Raw genomic sequence first — 15,947 nt, forward strand, 5'->3', positions numbered from 1 at the left:
GCGGGGAAGACGAGATCTCGAAGCGCTGGGATATCATTATCGTAAACGCTTCGTTTCATGCTGCGCGTCCTGCAGTTGGCTGCGCTTAGGAAATATTATAACACGTGGCGAACTCCCAGCTGGTCGAGGTGTGCAGTTGTTTTTACTAACGTCTACTAATCTGATCCCATAGCCATCGCTTGCATGGAAAGCATCCTTTACTATTCGCGCTGATCACGTGCGCCTGTCATACGCGATAGGCTGATATAATTTAGGTATCAAATTAGATATAACGTGGGTGTCTGCTAGTCTATGCTGATAACAGAATAGAGAATTGTAGAAAAATTGTGATAAGAGTGAATTTGACAAAATTATCAGTCTCATGTATTCCGGATGGGGTCGGAGCACGCGGTGTTTCCATATGGGGGTATCGTTGTTATTATTATTTTTATAATTTAATCAATTCCTCGTACACTAATTTGACTTCCGATGCCACTTCGGCGACGTTGCGCTAGGACGTTAACGAGGTTAACGATGCTAATGCGACGGCCTTTGATGTCTCTCTACGTCGCCTCCGTGACTCCCAGGAATTACCGTGGACCTTTACTTCGTCCGGGTGGGTCAAGGATTCTTAAGTTTCTAGGAGTTAATGAGTAAGGATTGTTAAAAGTCACGAAATCGTTGATTATGGAGTCGTTGGGAAGCACGGAGACCAACCTTGAACACGTTCATAACCTCAAATTCCGTTCACGATCGTGTAACGGCGTCATACCTGTCGCGTATGGAATTTTGTTTTTTTTATCATTTCTGAGGAGAGAAGTTTTTTGACAATTTCTGTCATGTCCTTTCTTTCTTTCTCGATCTTGCAGTTCCAAATATTTTATTACATTGCCGTCTTCAAAATTTCGTCTTCGTATAATTTTCGTACTAAAAATCGGCTTCAAATTTACTCTGCGGTACTAATGTCTGGTCTGTAATGTCTGGCTGCATCTGGGGCTGTTCCACTTGTGCGGCCTTGTCGGCAATGCGGCACGGCTCTACGAGCCAAAACGCGGACATCGGTCTCTCTTCCATGTTAATTCCTCTTAACAGAATTCCAACGTACGGAAATTTCATGAACGTGGATTCACTGCAGGAAGTCCAATTACCAGGACGATACTGCTAACAATTGTTATTCGTTAATGCGCTATTTTACCGATCGTATACGTACTTTGCGTACGTCATTTGTCGCGTTCTTAAATATAATTTTTTTTACTCAAGATTTTATCGACTGACGTCAATTTCCTCATTAAATTCTTCGTTCGCATCCACGTAACTCTTTGTTCCTCGTACTCGGCAGTGCGTGAATGACGTTTTGTTTTTTTCTACGGGTCGGTTTGAGTATTAAATGTTTGCATGCAGACTTTCCAGACTTCTCTGTAGAACTTTGTGCATAAGACTGTCGCGAGGAGTGAGCTAACAGTGTGCGTCAACGTTGTGACATTTAGCACGTGTATAAGGCACTGGTCATTCAGGTGAACCGGGTCTATTCAGTTCCTGGTAGAAAGTGTACTTTTACGCTCGGCCGGGCGAATTTTTGTTGAAATTTCATTTTGCCCCCCTCTCTTATGCTAGACTATCAATTCGTTCTGCAATGGCGATCGCGAGGTACCTACCTAGTACATTATGGGTATTTCCCATATATATTTCAAATTATCAGATTAACGTATACATAACTACATATATATGTATATATACCGAGAATCATACGACAATAAGCTCCGGTAGTTATGTATACGTTAATCTGATAATTTTCAATTGACAGATAGACTCATGTGCTTTGTTATCATTCGACTGGTGCTTTCCATAGTGAGAAAAAGAGAGAGAGAGAGAGAGAGAGAGAGAGGTAAAAGTCAAACCAGCCCCCCTCGCGCGATACGTCAGAAATCTAAACGGAGTTTTGATTTACGATATGATTTACCACGATGAACCTCTGGAGTATAAAAATAGGTAAAAGTCAAACCAGCCCCCCTAGACTCATGTGCTTTGTTATCATTCGACTGGTGCTTTCCATAGTGAGAAAAAGAGAGAGAGAGAGAGAGAGAGAGAGAGGTAAAAGTCAAACCAGCCCCCCTCGCGCGATACGTCAGAAATCTAAACGGAGTTTTGATTTACGATATGATTTACCACGATGAACCTCTGGAGTATAAAAATCCAAGGAGTTCTCGTTTACGTAATTCGTAATGTTATAGCTGTGAGAATTGGTAATGTCGAGCTGTTACTAATTGTGAGAAGCGACGTTATGCAATTTTGAGAAATCTTTATCGAAAACGATAAAAAAGATTCTCAGATCCATGCTAACCGATCTGTAATTTTTTTTTTCGAAAGCAGGTAGATTGCGTATCGTCACGTGACGCGTAACAGACATGGACGACGCGAATGGTCATAGTGAGAACACAGGCCATTCAAGAAGCTACGCAGATACAGTTAGGAATGCCAGTCACTTTAATCCATAATACTTATCATAGCATCCCCGCGCTAACCGAGACGATGCCTGCACGTACTGGGTGTCGCACTTAAATAAAGATACGACGGATGCTCGTTTCATTCCTTCTGCGTCTCTCTACTATACCTACAGAGAAACTTGTAGTTTACAGGGTAAATAATTATCATTGGAGTACGCATAGAGAACAGTGGTATCGTCAGTAACAATCGTTGTTAATCGTTATTTGTTACTGCAATTCAATTCAGGTGTAAATGCCCAATATTATTTACTCAAAGCTTGCACGATCAATCTTCTGTCAGTTTTAAATCATAATTTTGACCTATCGCGTTTCGAACCGTCTGTCAATCTTACAAGCGAACCCCGTCTGATAACTTGTCAAAGCGTGCAGGAAAGTTTGACCATTACTTGACTTTGTTTGCTTTCCGCCTGGGAATTCTGCGTTTCCGCAGTGTTTTCAATACGAGCCACGTGCATCCAGAGAGAGCATAAAGAGAGCGGATGTTATTCGGTTGGTGAGTAGAATTAGCTACTTCCGCCTTGGCCTCGTTTTTGTACCTAACACTGGCCCGCGTTGACTCCAGTTAGAATACTTACCGGCTGCGTTGCCCTCGCGTCTAGAAGAGCACAGCTGCAGACTCTAGTTCCTCTTGGACTAGATATCGTTTCTCTTGATTTTACTTGCGAGATAACGCTCTCCTTAGGTGTGTACTCACGTAATGTGAGAATAAGATATCACTGGATAGACTTTTTACGCGAGGCAATTGCCCTGGTTGATCGTTACGTATTTTAGCGTTTTACCTACCTGACGTACTGTTAGTTCACCAACGGTCCGCGTGGATGGCGCCACTCTATCCTAGAATTCCAAATGGCCCGTTACATAGAGATTTCCTTACAGCTAAGCTTTCGATGATTATGTGTAGAAAACAATGGAAATTGATTTTTTTTTAAATACCAAAAGTCTGTTGTACGCTGTTACTTGTAACTCATGGTCGTTCATTGTCATTTTTATGAAATAGACAGTTTGCATTGTGCGCAGGGTGCGAAAGGGTCGGAGATTAAGCAGAATGGTAGTGTCTGATCGCGGTGGGACGTTAGGTAGGGTTACCAGAACTGGTAAGAGGGTAGGTGGTAGGTCGATCGTAGGTCGTTGCCCGGAATGGAAGGCCGGTAAATATCGACCTTTGCTTCGTGCAGCTCCGTTTCCATCCAGACATTCGTTGTCCTGGCCCACCCAGCCACCCTCAACCGCCAACCTCCCCCCTTTAAGCCCCCCCTCCCCCCAGAGTGCCACGGAGTAGTACTCGACGCCACGAGGTCTCCGTGTGTCTTGCCAAGGTCAACGCCTCGACGTTTCAGTTTCTAAGATTACTCTCGAGTACCTGCGCACCATTGTCTCGAATTCACCCCATGGATTGTATATCCTGACCGACTCGATACAACGTCTAGTTAACCCAACTTGACCTAATCTATCCTGTCAAAAATTACACGGAATGTAGTTGAAAATTAAGAGAAATTTCGTTTCTATACTTTTTAGATTATAAACAACTAACGAGGATCTCGTCGTCGTAGGTTATGGTTGGGCAAGATGCGCAGCGAGATACATTGTTTTGGATTGAGACCTGGTGCGTCGTCGTATCGTGTGCGCCTCGATGACTCAGCGGGCGTGTTTTCGTATGAGGACTTTGACACTGCTTGGTTGTCTGGCCGCGTAGCGTTTGAACCGGGACGCCTGAAGGTTGTCCGAGGTTACAAATCCTTCTCCTCCTCCGCCACCTCTCTTTTCCCCTCTACCGCCACCTCCACCAGCAATAACGTTCCGCAGTCTACGCACCGGCAGCTCTGATATCGACGCCGACGTCGTCGACGTAGGGAATGCCTCCTAACTCTTCTCGCTTCAGAATCTCTCCCATTCCTTGGGTGTCGCGGGTTTTGCCCTCTACTATCTAGACGGCTAGACGGTACCAACCCACTCTCCCTTGTTCTTTTTTGGCCACCCGTCCTTTACGCATCTCCTCCCATTATACTCACCCGACAGTCTTTCGTGCACGCTGCTGCTATACTTGCGTGCGCCTGCGCGCGCCCGACCAATCTAATCCCACCGACTGAACGAGATTACCTCTTTGGCCCTCCCAATGGCAATCTTTCTGTCATTGTCCTCACATTGTCCTCACGATGTCCTTACCCCCGTACCCAATGAAGTACAATTATCGCGGTACCCATCGGCACCGAGGTAGACGTCTAGCTAAGTGAGACAGCGTAGTTGAGGACTTTTACGGATGAAACAAAAAATTGGTCGTGTCCTGGCTGACCTTAGTGTGCATACTCGGGGAGACGATAAAGGGGAGCATTGTTCGTAACGAACCACCTATAAGTATTAGAACGATACGTTTAATTTCATCGATCTTTATATCTTCTCACTCTCTCTCTCTCTCATGTACTTACCAGTAGGCTTATGTGTCACGGTAGTTTTTGGATTTGAAAATTATTTAGTACAACCATCGTCTAGCTACCCTTTCGCCATTGTCTTACCCAACTAGGCGATTATTCTTTCTGTCTTTGACATCCGCGCAAGACACGATGCAGATGTGCCTTCTATTTTGGCACGTGGATACCACTTGTCCTTGTCTATTTGTAGATATTTCTTTGTCTCCCCGGTTAACGACGGCTAACGCAGCTTCCTTCGTGTACTTTCTGCTCCCGGTGTCACCGTTCGTCCTCCCGATGTAAACTGGGTCATGCAACCCCTTCTTACGCCTATCCTAGGTGAGTGAATCTAGGCTGTGGGCAGCACTAGTGCATATAGGTATCGATCGTGGCACGGTACTGCAGCCTGGCCTGGTGCACCGGTAAAACTAGGTTACCCACCTACCTACCTATATACGTTTCAGCCACTACCTTCCTGTAGTGGCATCTCTACCCACGCACTTCTATCTCCCTGTATTTTGCACGTACCGGTAACGAGACAACGCCCCTCACGCATCTTTGAGTACTGGTTTTTCTTTTTTTCAGCCTTTTCTTGTTAAGGCTGGTCAGCAACACTTGCCACTCTAAATAATCTGCAGAGACTCTGGACTGATGCATTGTTTGATTTTAACCTTCTTTGCTACTGTACAATGTCCTTTTCTTTTTGTACATGAAAAGCTAACTCGACTCACAGCTCTACTACGTTATAAATATGATTTTTAGGCTTTGGCAATTTCTTGGAAATTTACATGCACCGAGTCGTTGACTTATACAGATAACTCTTTCTTCTGTTTAGTCTTGGCGTTCTTGGCATCGCGGTCATGTTTGTGTACATACATATATTTATCACACGGTTGCTCAATGCGATGATATAGACTTTCGGTTTCGTGAATTGTATCTACTGGATTCTGTAATTTTACTTTATATAGCCGTAAGATCCTTTTCGAATCACGTGGCACTGAGTTATATTGCGATTACGATTCTTAGTACATAAATGATCGAGTCTGTTTGTTTAGAGTGATATAATATCCATTGTTTTTAATAGATTCGTTAAGAGGAATTTGATATCTGCATTATCGGCTGATCGTTTCATGTAATTCCTCGATCCTGATACTCTTAGTAGCAATCATTGTACCCCGGGTAGTGACCTGAAGAATTTTTGAAAGTTTAATTTTTATCAAACGTTACTGAGGCACTTAAAGACTTATACTGTTCTTCTCAAATAGATGTGAAGGAATAGAAAGGTTTGCTTAGAAAGGAACGTTATTGATTGGTTGTGCTTCTTCTTAATGGAAGGACACTCTTCTTAACAGGAGGTATCGATTCCAATGCGATTTACAAAAATCAGCAGATCGTTACGCGAAAGAGCGAAATATGTGGACTTTCTCTTGGCAGACCGGCTGATCTTACGGATCATGACGTTTTCATAGATCTCTATTGGATTAAAGGAGAAAACCGGATCCTTATCTCTCGCGGAAAACTATTTATAGTGAGCGTCAGAATTAAAACTTAACTGTAGCGCACTCTTCGACGTCCTTGGGAAGATCCTTTCACGACCTTTTGCTATTACTATCTCGCTGAGGTAAGCTGTGCAGTTTCATCCAGGAAAAACTTGTCCTTGTACAGTTTCTTTATGTCAAACGTACGATAAGGTACCTTGGAATTTTCGAGGTGACCTGTACTGGGCTTAGAAATGGCGAGTGGTAAATATATTGGCTCTAGTCCTTTCTCAAAAACTCCGAGAGTAGTATTTTTTAAAAAAATTTGTCTTTGCTAGGTGCCTCCTTTAACACACATATACTTACACACATACTCGACATTCCTAAGGATAAGGCGGTTAACATTTCAATGTTTTTACAACGTTATACCTGTTTACCGTTTTCTAATCGCGCGCTGGATAGGTCGTCCCCGTCGGAAGTGCCAGGCAACGTAAACAAATGGACGATATTCCCGTCCCGTATGTTTCTGGGTGCTACGAAGGGAATTGCATTATCTCATACCTCACTTTGGATTACTTGTACGAGTAAAGTTCTTGCAGTTACCACGGCTGGACTATATCAACTCTCCTCGTCCTATGCCTTTGCTAATATACAGCTGCATTCAGACGAGTCAAAGTCCCTCACTTGTACAGGATTCGTACTGCGCGTGCGCGGAGTGCAGTGTCTTGTTGCGCGCGCAACTCCATGCTGGGTTCCTCGTGTGTTGGTTCAACGTTTATTCGACACCGGCCAGGAGCGTACGATGAAGAAAAATAGTGAGCGTCCCTTTTACACGTGTACAGATTAATTCGTTAATTATCTTCAAATGCAGTGTTCGTCCTCTTGAAGTATCATTACAAATGTTATCACAAACATCTCGAGAAATCTTACAACAGCATCCTGAAGTATATCAGATTGTTGCCATATAATCTGCAGTTGAAATGGTTGGAAGGGGCGTCGACGTATCAAGGGACGGTACTGGCACGCGCATACATTCCCCTTAGTCTGCAGTCGCTCCAGTAGGGGTCGACCCTGGTGCTGGCGAGTCTCGTGGGAGGAGCAAGAGCATGAAGAAGGGGCCAGGAAGGCAGAAGCCAGTAAGGGGCAAAACTAAAGGGGGCCTGTCCTGCATCAGTCTACTCTGCGTCCCTGCCAAAGGGAACGCTCTTTCTGGCGTTTCACGAGCGCGCCCCGTTCGGGACACCCTGCTGGGGGCCAACCAAGGGCTTTAGAGACCTTCTCGTGTTTTGTAAAAATAAAAAAAAAAGAACGGTCGTAAGATCGTTGTTCAGTCGTTCAGTTTGTTACTAGTTTAATATCTCTCCAAAGGAAGAAGCGCGTTCGCGCGCACGACGCTAACTTCACGCCGTGTAAGCGCATCAGAAGCGAGAGAAAAGACTCTACGCTCTTCCTACGCTGTTTCGTTTCGGCCTTTCCGATTGGCTGATCGGCATCATTCGTCGCCCCTCGCGACCATTCCCGATCTGCGACACGCACGCGATTTTCGTAGACAGTCGGACATTTTCCGTCCCGCATCTCGCTAAGCTCGACAAGTGACGGCTCCTCCAGTGTTGTCGTCATCGTCGTCATCGTCGTCGTCATCGTTCACGTTGATTCTTTTAATGCAAGCTTAAAGAACTGTTACGTGCGAGGTTTAAACAGCGGGAATAGAAACGATCGGTGTTTCGTGTTGCGAAGGACAATAGAGAAAAAGAGAGAGAAGCGTGACAAAAAGAAGAGCCTTGTGCACAAGGGAAAAAATGCTACTAGGGAATCCTAGGGGGACAGAAGGACAAGGACGCTGATACCAGTAAAGGAGATACGAGGACGTTACTCCAGTGTGGGTGGTGGGCACGAGGGGGCGATAGAGAGAAAAGGGATCGAAGGGCGGAGAAAGAGTGACGCCGAGTGCGAGAGTGGGAGCGAAGGAAGTACGAGAGAGACGCCAAGTCCAGCCTTAAATATCGATTTTGACATGGACGACCTACTATAGTCCGTCCAGCCGAAACGCGCACCTCGTGGCCTGACAGTTGACAGTCGTGCCTAGCTATAGACCTCCGTGCTTCTGTGTCAGTTCTGCCGTGAATCTAGTGCATCGAACCCTGATACTACTGCTTGGGAAGAGGAGACATTTTGACTCTCTGTATTTGTCTCTTGTCACACGACCTGTGCGCGTCGCCATAATCCTTTACGTTAACAGAGCGCCGTGAAGGTGACAGCGGATAAATAAATAGTGAAACGGTGACATATTTATTGCTATATGGTAACTTGATGTGGGCCATTGGTATGGACTGACATTTTTTTTCTCTCGTACGACTACGGGAAACGGGCACGCTCATCGATCGACCCGTAGTGCCAAGTGAGGAAGGAGGACTCTTCCTCTCGAGATGATGTACTCTCTGTGCTACTCCAGGTTAACTTCACGCGGATCCCGCCCTACGTTGCCACACGCAATCTACTGCCACTCGATTGATCTCGGCCATCGTTTAACCGCAAACCTACACGACGCCGCTCGAATGCTTCTCCGAAGCGACCACGCAACGATCTAAGGTTATACTCGCCTACGTGACATAATAACGCCGGCATACGAAACTCCATACAAACAGCAACCCACATTTTTAGAAATTCCACAATAATAATACATACCCCCCCACGTACGTAAATCGTGAAGACGCTGTTACGGCCTTGGAATCTTCACGAGATACACTGCTGCCAGACGTCAGAAAGGAATAAGTCGTCGTGAGGCGTACACTAAGGTTGCTTGTTTACCCATTCGAGGATTATTAAGAAAAAGAAAGGGGGGCCTTGCACGTAGAAGCTACCAGTAGGAAAGTGCCATGATTCTCGCAACAGCCTAGTGCAATATTCTATACAATGTCCTAAAAGAAGGAAACGCGTATCGTAACAGGGTGAGTGACTTTCGTATGCCCTAAGACTCGTGCCATCCGAAAATCCGTCGGACCCGCTCAACGATGACGGCATGGTGTCCCAGAGCGGGTTGAGAGTGAACCGAGCTACAAAAGGGAGCAGTGAGAGAATCGTAACCGGAAGAGAAGGGAGGGGAACAAGAGGTGGCGCAGAAGGTGCGGAAGGTGTTCAAGAAGTAGAAGGAGAGGCTAAGAATGGTCTCGAGGTACGGTGTGGCTACGAAGGAGGGTGCCGTTGGGGTCGCCGTTGGGGTTGGGGCGATGCACTGCCTCTTACCTCATTGCGGAGGACCTCATCATCTGTCGCCTCATCCTCAGAATCCTAATCACAACCATATACACCCCCATAACCATCACCCGCCGCCTTCGCCCAGTCCCCATGCTCATCTCAATCAGCTGAACCACGCTCAGCACCAACTGACCATCAACATAAACCATCATCAACATCAGACACAGCAAAGCCAGCATCAGCAGGCGCAGCCGCAGTATCGCATCATCACCGCTAGCGCCAGTAAGTGGACGAACGGACGACAATATTACAAAACGTCCGAACCGTACGTTTATCAGAACGTCACCGCAACCCCCAGTAAGTGGACGAGAGGACGAGCATATTCTCCTTCGGTTATGTTATTTCCTTTTTCTTTCTTCAATTGTTATTGTCCTTCCTACTTTGTATCGGGAGAAACCGAAGTTTAACGTAGACTCGCTGCCACTCACGAGAAGCCTAGGTGCATCTCGGTTTTTTTTTTTGGAAAAACAAATTTTTTTTTCGTTTCATCCCTTTACCACGTAACCAACTCATCCCTTAGACAATACAACCTTGCACGTACGCTCGCATGAAAAATTCCCTATGCGCTGTATTAACGTTGTTATAGATATTTTTCCACCCCATGTTTTTTTTTTGTCAATATAAGTACCTTGTCGAAGTGATCCGATCCCCAATTACTTAACGGATACCGCCTGCTAGGCTAAGCCGCACGCATCAGACACATCAGCGTCCGATGCGCCCGTAGCCACCGGGGAGAGGATTTTAATTCGGCTTACGCTTACACGAGCACACCGAGGGAGGTTGGGTACCTTAATATTAATAGACGCGATGGTGCCACCGCGTTCTATTTAACCGGACCCCGTGGTCTACTTAGGGCGAACAGCTGACTAAGGAATTCTCTCTCTTCCATACACACGATCACAAGAGCCAAGAAGACCTCTTGCTCATTCGCTGTTACGTTACTTGTACGTAACTTCAGACTTGCGCTTCTTCCCACCAATCTTCTTCGACCAATCTAACCTAACCTAACCTAACCTAACCTCTTAGTAAAATTATGCAGGACGAATAAAAGCTATGTCTCAAAATAGTACGTACATCTAGAAAAAACTAATGTCCACGTTAACCTCACTTACGGAATGGCTACACTACGGCGCTCAGTGAATTTCCTGCGACCTCGTGATTGTCCCTACTTCCGGCTCTCATCGTTCAACACGTATCTTTTCACTAGGCAATGCATCCGCGATCGTTATGACTTACTGTGGCAAGTCGTCCTTCATGGGAAGTTCGTGTAATTCGTCTTATTCTTCTTCAACGTCTAGACTCACTGTTCGACGTTTTTCCGGTTAGCCCACTTCCTCCATCTTTTTTCTTAACCCACCCCCGAGCTTCTCGTCATCTCTCTAGTAGCGCCCAATTTGTGCAAGTCGTCTACTCGACTTCCTTCAGACTCTATCTATATCACCCGTGGACCCCGTCGTGTCTCCTTGGAACGAAACTTTTTCACTTCCTGTGTCACTCTTCCACTCGGGCATTTCCCCGACTTCCTCACTCACGCTTTCGTGAAATCCGAGGCTCCAACGGCTCTTCATGGCAATTAGATTTCATACCCCCCTGATAACGTTACGTTGCCGCCTGCCTTCCTCTTATATAGCCTAACGTCCGATGTGGCATTGCTTTTACGTACGTACGCTATTGGTATTCTCTCCCGGGAAGTGTGTACACTCTTGTAGAGGTTAGGTTAACCTCTGAGCGGTTTATATATACCAAATAGCCCGTGCACAATGGTATGGTAGCGGTGGAACGATACTACGCGCAGACCTTGGTACCATGATGTAATCGCGCGATAGCCGGAGAACCGATTCTAATGCACCTACCCAAGTTGGCACCGTACTCCCAACAATTCTACCACTCGCAAATGGCCGCTGTTATAAAATTAACTGGGCGAACGATTAAACAAAGTTATACGTAATAATGCGGAAATAGGAAAGAGTCGTGTATCTGTCTATATATATTGTATGGTTATCTGTAATCGTAGATGGGGTTACGATGTCACGATAAAATACTGGCCCGACGCCCTTGTCCATTTTGACACAGCGACCGAGGACAATTATTATTTGTGTCGGACGACGTACACGCAGACGTTCATTCTATTTTATGTCATTTTATAGATACATATAGGAACGTACAGTTGAACAAGGTCTCGAACATGGACAGACCCTCAGGGTCAGGTTGTGTTTATGGTATGTGTATATATATATATATATATATATATATATGTTATTCATACAAAAAATCCTGGGCGTAGTCAGTTTTTTATTCTTTGTCCATTGGAATAATTATATAAATTATTTTATTAAGCGTTCTTTCGTGAACTGTCCTTTTTTTAACTCTTGGAATTCATTTCGTGTTGTACGCTTGTCTTTATCTGTGTCTCTCTTCTACTCGCCTTGATTATTTTATATGGTCAAGGTAGCTTAGACGAAGGCTATAATGAGTCTGAAATTCAAAGTGGCTTATTAATATCTTTTTCAAAATTTCCTCCTCGAATACGACGAATGTACATGCATAAAGAACATTGGGCGTATGCGTCATTAATCCGCATAGCCTTTGACTTCTTGTCCAGACTGTATATCGATGTTTTCTACTTCCGTTTTTGTCAATTCGCACTTGAGAAAAAAATTAAAGAAAACGTAAAACTCGCGAATCTCGTTGAGGAGGACGTTTTTATTTTACGACAGACGAATAAATTTAGCTTCACTCGATCGGAAAGCTCGAACCCCTCGACGTATTCACGTGGAGACGGCACGACCTGAGCTTGATATGTACCCGCAAATAGATTTGTACAAGTCGGTACAGGACAGATAGGTCACGGGGTCGGATTTATCCCGTGCTCCATGCAAAAATAACGTATCTCGAGAGTCATCGCTCGGGGTCTCTCTCGGTGCGAGGGTTAAATAATCGAACGTAGAACGTTAGCCCGAATAATCGTTAGACCCACCATAGACCATGAGACAACTATGGAGATACGCGACATTGACAAGGAAATAACCAGGCGTGTCCGTTCTATCTCTGACTACGGGTTTCTAGTGGGAGTTTAACGATTTAGGTTAGTTTTTAGCGCCCCGGGCGGTGCGCTAGACAATTCGCAATATAGGTCAATCGATAAATGCTTTCTTCCGCGTCGTGTGGAAGCGCTAAATCGTAGCATCGACGTCGTAGATGCACGCCTTGATCACGGGGTGAACCCTTGTTTAATTATCGTAGCTGTTGTGTTTACCTTTTGCGTTGCCTTGTATAGCTGTATTTATCTTAGATATACTTTTTTTTTTAGTTATGATTATCAGGAACAATCAATTTTGGGTGTAATGGGGACTGACACGACGTCCCTTTTGATCGTTATTCCTTGAAGTACAACGATTTTCCCTTTTCTTCCTTTATTATTATTCACAAGAAAACTTCTATCACGGTGGAAAATGATTGTGACGAGTTGGCTGCAAGGTTTTTTTCAGCTGGTATTGTAGTAGATAGACGTGTGCCTCCTGGCTTACGTATCGTACGGTGTGGAGAAACGCACGTGGCTAACTTGTGTGCGATTCTCGTATATGATTCCCACTGCATAGTACAGTCTGGACAAAGTACAGTCCGGAGATTCATTGTCCCTGTGGTGAGTTGTCACTGGTAGTCGGGAGTGTACTAGCAATCAGTATGACAATGCTATAGGTTGTGTGGATGAGGTTTCAGACTGGGAATTGATAACTGGGTGTATGAAGGTCTATTGTCGAGGGCTTTTGTTTCTTTTAATAGTCGAAATTCTTCTGGGTGCTGCGTGGCCTGTTGTATCTGACGAGAGGGTAGCTTCGACCGGAGTTTTTGCGGCAGTGACGTATGTCGGACGGGTGGAGATCTAACTTATCGGCGCCGCGTTGTAACCACCATATGCGTTTCTCTGCAAGGCGAAAATTTTCATTGAGATTGTATATTTTTTTTTTCTCTTGGCACACCGGATGTGACGTGTGCATTCTGCTCTGGACCCCGTTTTACACGGCTGCTCTGGGTCACGTTTCAAACGTTGCGTGACCTCGTGCGAACGCTATACAGTGACTAAATTCTTCAGCCGCTTGCTCCGCATGAGTAATTATTACGTGATCTATTACAATAGTGTTGATGCGAGGGATGTTATTCGGTTTCATGACGTTTGGGCTTTGATTTTATGTTCGTGATTTATTGCTTTGTACCCTCGTACTGTGACTGGGCTTTTTATCGGTTTGACGGTACACATTTAAATGTTTCTGTGTCCCTGAAGTAGCTGTTCAGTCTGCAGAAATACCGTGCAAATGTGTATTTACTCGGTCACTTTCTCCTGAGAATTTTTCTTAACGCTGCGCCTGGGTTTACTAGCTCCCTGGGAAAACAAGTTGTAAGACGGCCCTGTGACAGCTCTGGCCTCGCCCCCTTTAGTACCAATCAATGCGCTACTCTGACGACAGATGGCAGCACCAGTGTTGTCCCTGCCCACATGTGCAAACATGGCTTCCAACGAGCCTTCTCGTTGAATATTTCTGCCGAGTTTTTCGTGAATTATTCTGACTCTACGTAGAACGTGAACAATTACAAGTGGGATTAACGTTTAGAGGTGTTTTTCTATCGCTTCTCTGGTGCGTAGGAATTCGTTACTCGGTGGCCAAGCGAATCCAGCCATTGGCACACCTCTCGAAACACTGTGCAGGGCACGCGGAACGTTCGTTAATTTTCTTCAGTAATATATTACGCGTGCTTCCGGTGCCACGAATGTGAAGATAAACCTTCCTTCGTTGCGTTACCGAATGATCGACTCGGTCCAATTCGTTTAAGTAACGAGATATTTGGTGGTGTGCTCCAGTGACGGGTCTCGAGCTCAAAATATTGTACGACGAACCATTAACGTCGTGATATGCTGCTGTAATTGTCTTATGGAGTTTTCTGCCGGTTCGTTTAACGATGTTGCTAAGAACTTTTACTCGTCATTAGATAAAATCAAATTTACAAGTTGATTATCAGTTTGATATCTGTTACATTTTTCTTTAGTTATATATCTTGTTCACTATACGTCCTTGCTGTTGATTGTGAATAATCTTTTCTTCATTCTAAATATTTTAGACCACGTCATCGCTTTGATTTTTTCCAATTTTTAGATTAGGTTATATTAGTAACGTGTAATTAGTGAGTTTAAAGATTATTCTAATTGGTATTTGTTCATTGTTCATCAAAGGATATCGAACATACGGTATAGTCACCTCAGGAGCTTCGAATCATTGGTTCTCTTTCGGTCTGGGTATCAGAGCTTTCAAAATGTCAATATGTCTGGGCCATGCCGATGCTGTTGTAAACTTTAAAGCTGATACAGCATAACCAGCTTTCTGTATGCAGTGCAAAATATGGCAAACACCGCTGAATCAAATATGATACCCACGTACACTTACGTGGGGCCATATATAGGTCAGTGTGAAAGCATCATTCTGAGATGTATATAAATTACATAGGACGGCATGTGTGAAATATATTTAAGTCACTTAAAATTATAGCAGCTGTTCCCTCCAATACACACATAGTTGAATACATCAAAATTGTCTACTTATATTAGTTCTTGCAACAAATCTGCTTTCTCTTTTACCTATGTTAAGCAACCAGAAACGAATATTGTACTATTGAAATTATTATTTATCCCATACACACATGTATATATATATATATATATATATATATAGAGTTATTCAGTACAAACGCACCACCTGAACATGGTTCTACCATAGAAATCAAATGGACGGGCTAACTTCAGGTAGTGCGTTTCTACTGAATAACCCTGTATATCTAATTTTTAATAATTGGGCTGATCATAGTATAGCATTTCATTTGAGCTTAATTAAAATATCAGTCCACAGACCACAGTTTTAATAAGTCAAAATCAAAAATTCTTTACTGCGATACATACACATAATAACTGTTGTTTGAAGCATAAAAAAACTCAATTTAAAGTCAAATATGTTAAGGGTCTTATCATATATTATTAAGATGTGATGTTAATATTTGCTATAAAAAGAAAAACAAAAGTACATTTTTATGCGAACACATTTCCCCATATCATAGTTAGTCGTACGCTTCTGTATTTGCCCTTATCCTAATACTTTTCTATATTTCTTTTCAGGATCAGACTTTCATGTTGGACAGAATTACGGGGGGCAGCCAGGTGGGCAGGTGGCCGGGGGTGGGGGTAGTGTAGGTGTTCCCGGAGGTCGAGGGCCACCTTCCCTTGGAGGTATACAATCCATAGGGCAATCTACTGCAGGCATACCTCCAGGAGGACCGGCGGG

At 44.3% G+C, this 15,947-nt stretch overlaps 1 protein-coding gene across 11 annotated transcripts in view; it reads left to right on the forward strand.

The window, feature by feature from the left end:
* Positions 1–15,947, forward strand: part of LOC107266392 (eukaryotic translation initiation factor 4 gamma 1) — a 51,541-nt gene that overhangs the window by 10,844 nt on the left and 24,750 nt on the right. For 3 of the 11 annotated variants that reach the window (XM_025083630.1, XM_025083637.1, XM_025083632.1), the window contains one exon: positions 15,782–15,947. In XM_025083630.1, coding sequence (XP_024939398.1) covers positions 15,782–15,947 — 166 coding nt within the window. Of the gene's footprint in view, positions 1–7,535; positions 9,919–14,187; positions 14,339–14,373; positions 14,566–14,848; positions 15,076–15,781 lie in introns of those variants that run through there. The other 8 variants (XM_025083627.1, XM_025083628.1, XM_025083631.1 and 5 more) reach the window with 7 other exon arrangements.

This window comes from Cephus cinctus, unplaced genomic scaffold, assembly GCF_000341935.2.
Source record: "Cephus cinctus unplaced genomic scaffold, Ccin1 Ccin1_scaffold0310, whole genome shotgun sequence".
In the NCBI taxonomy this organism is placed as follows: Eukaryota; Metazoa; Arthropoda; class Insecta; order Hymenoptera; family Cephidae; genus Cephus; species Cephus cinctus.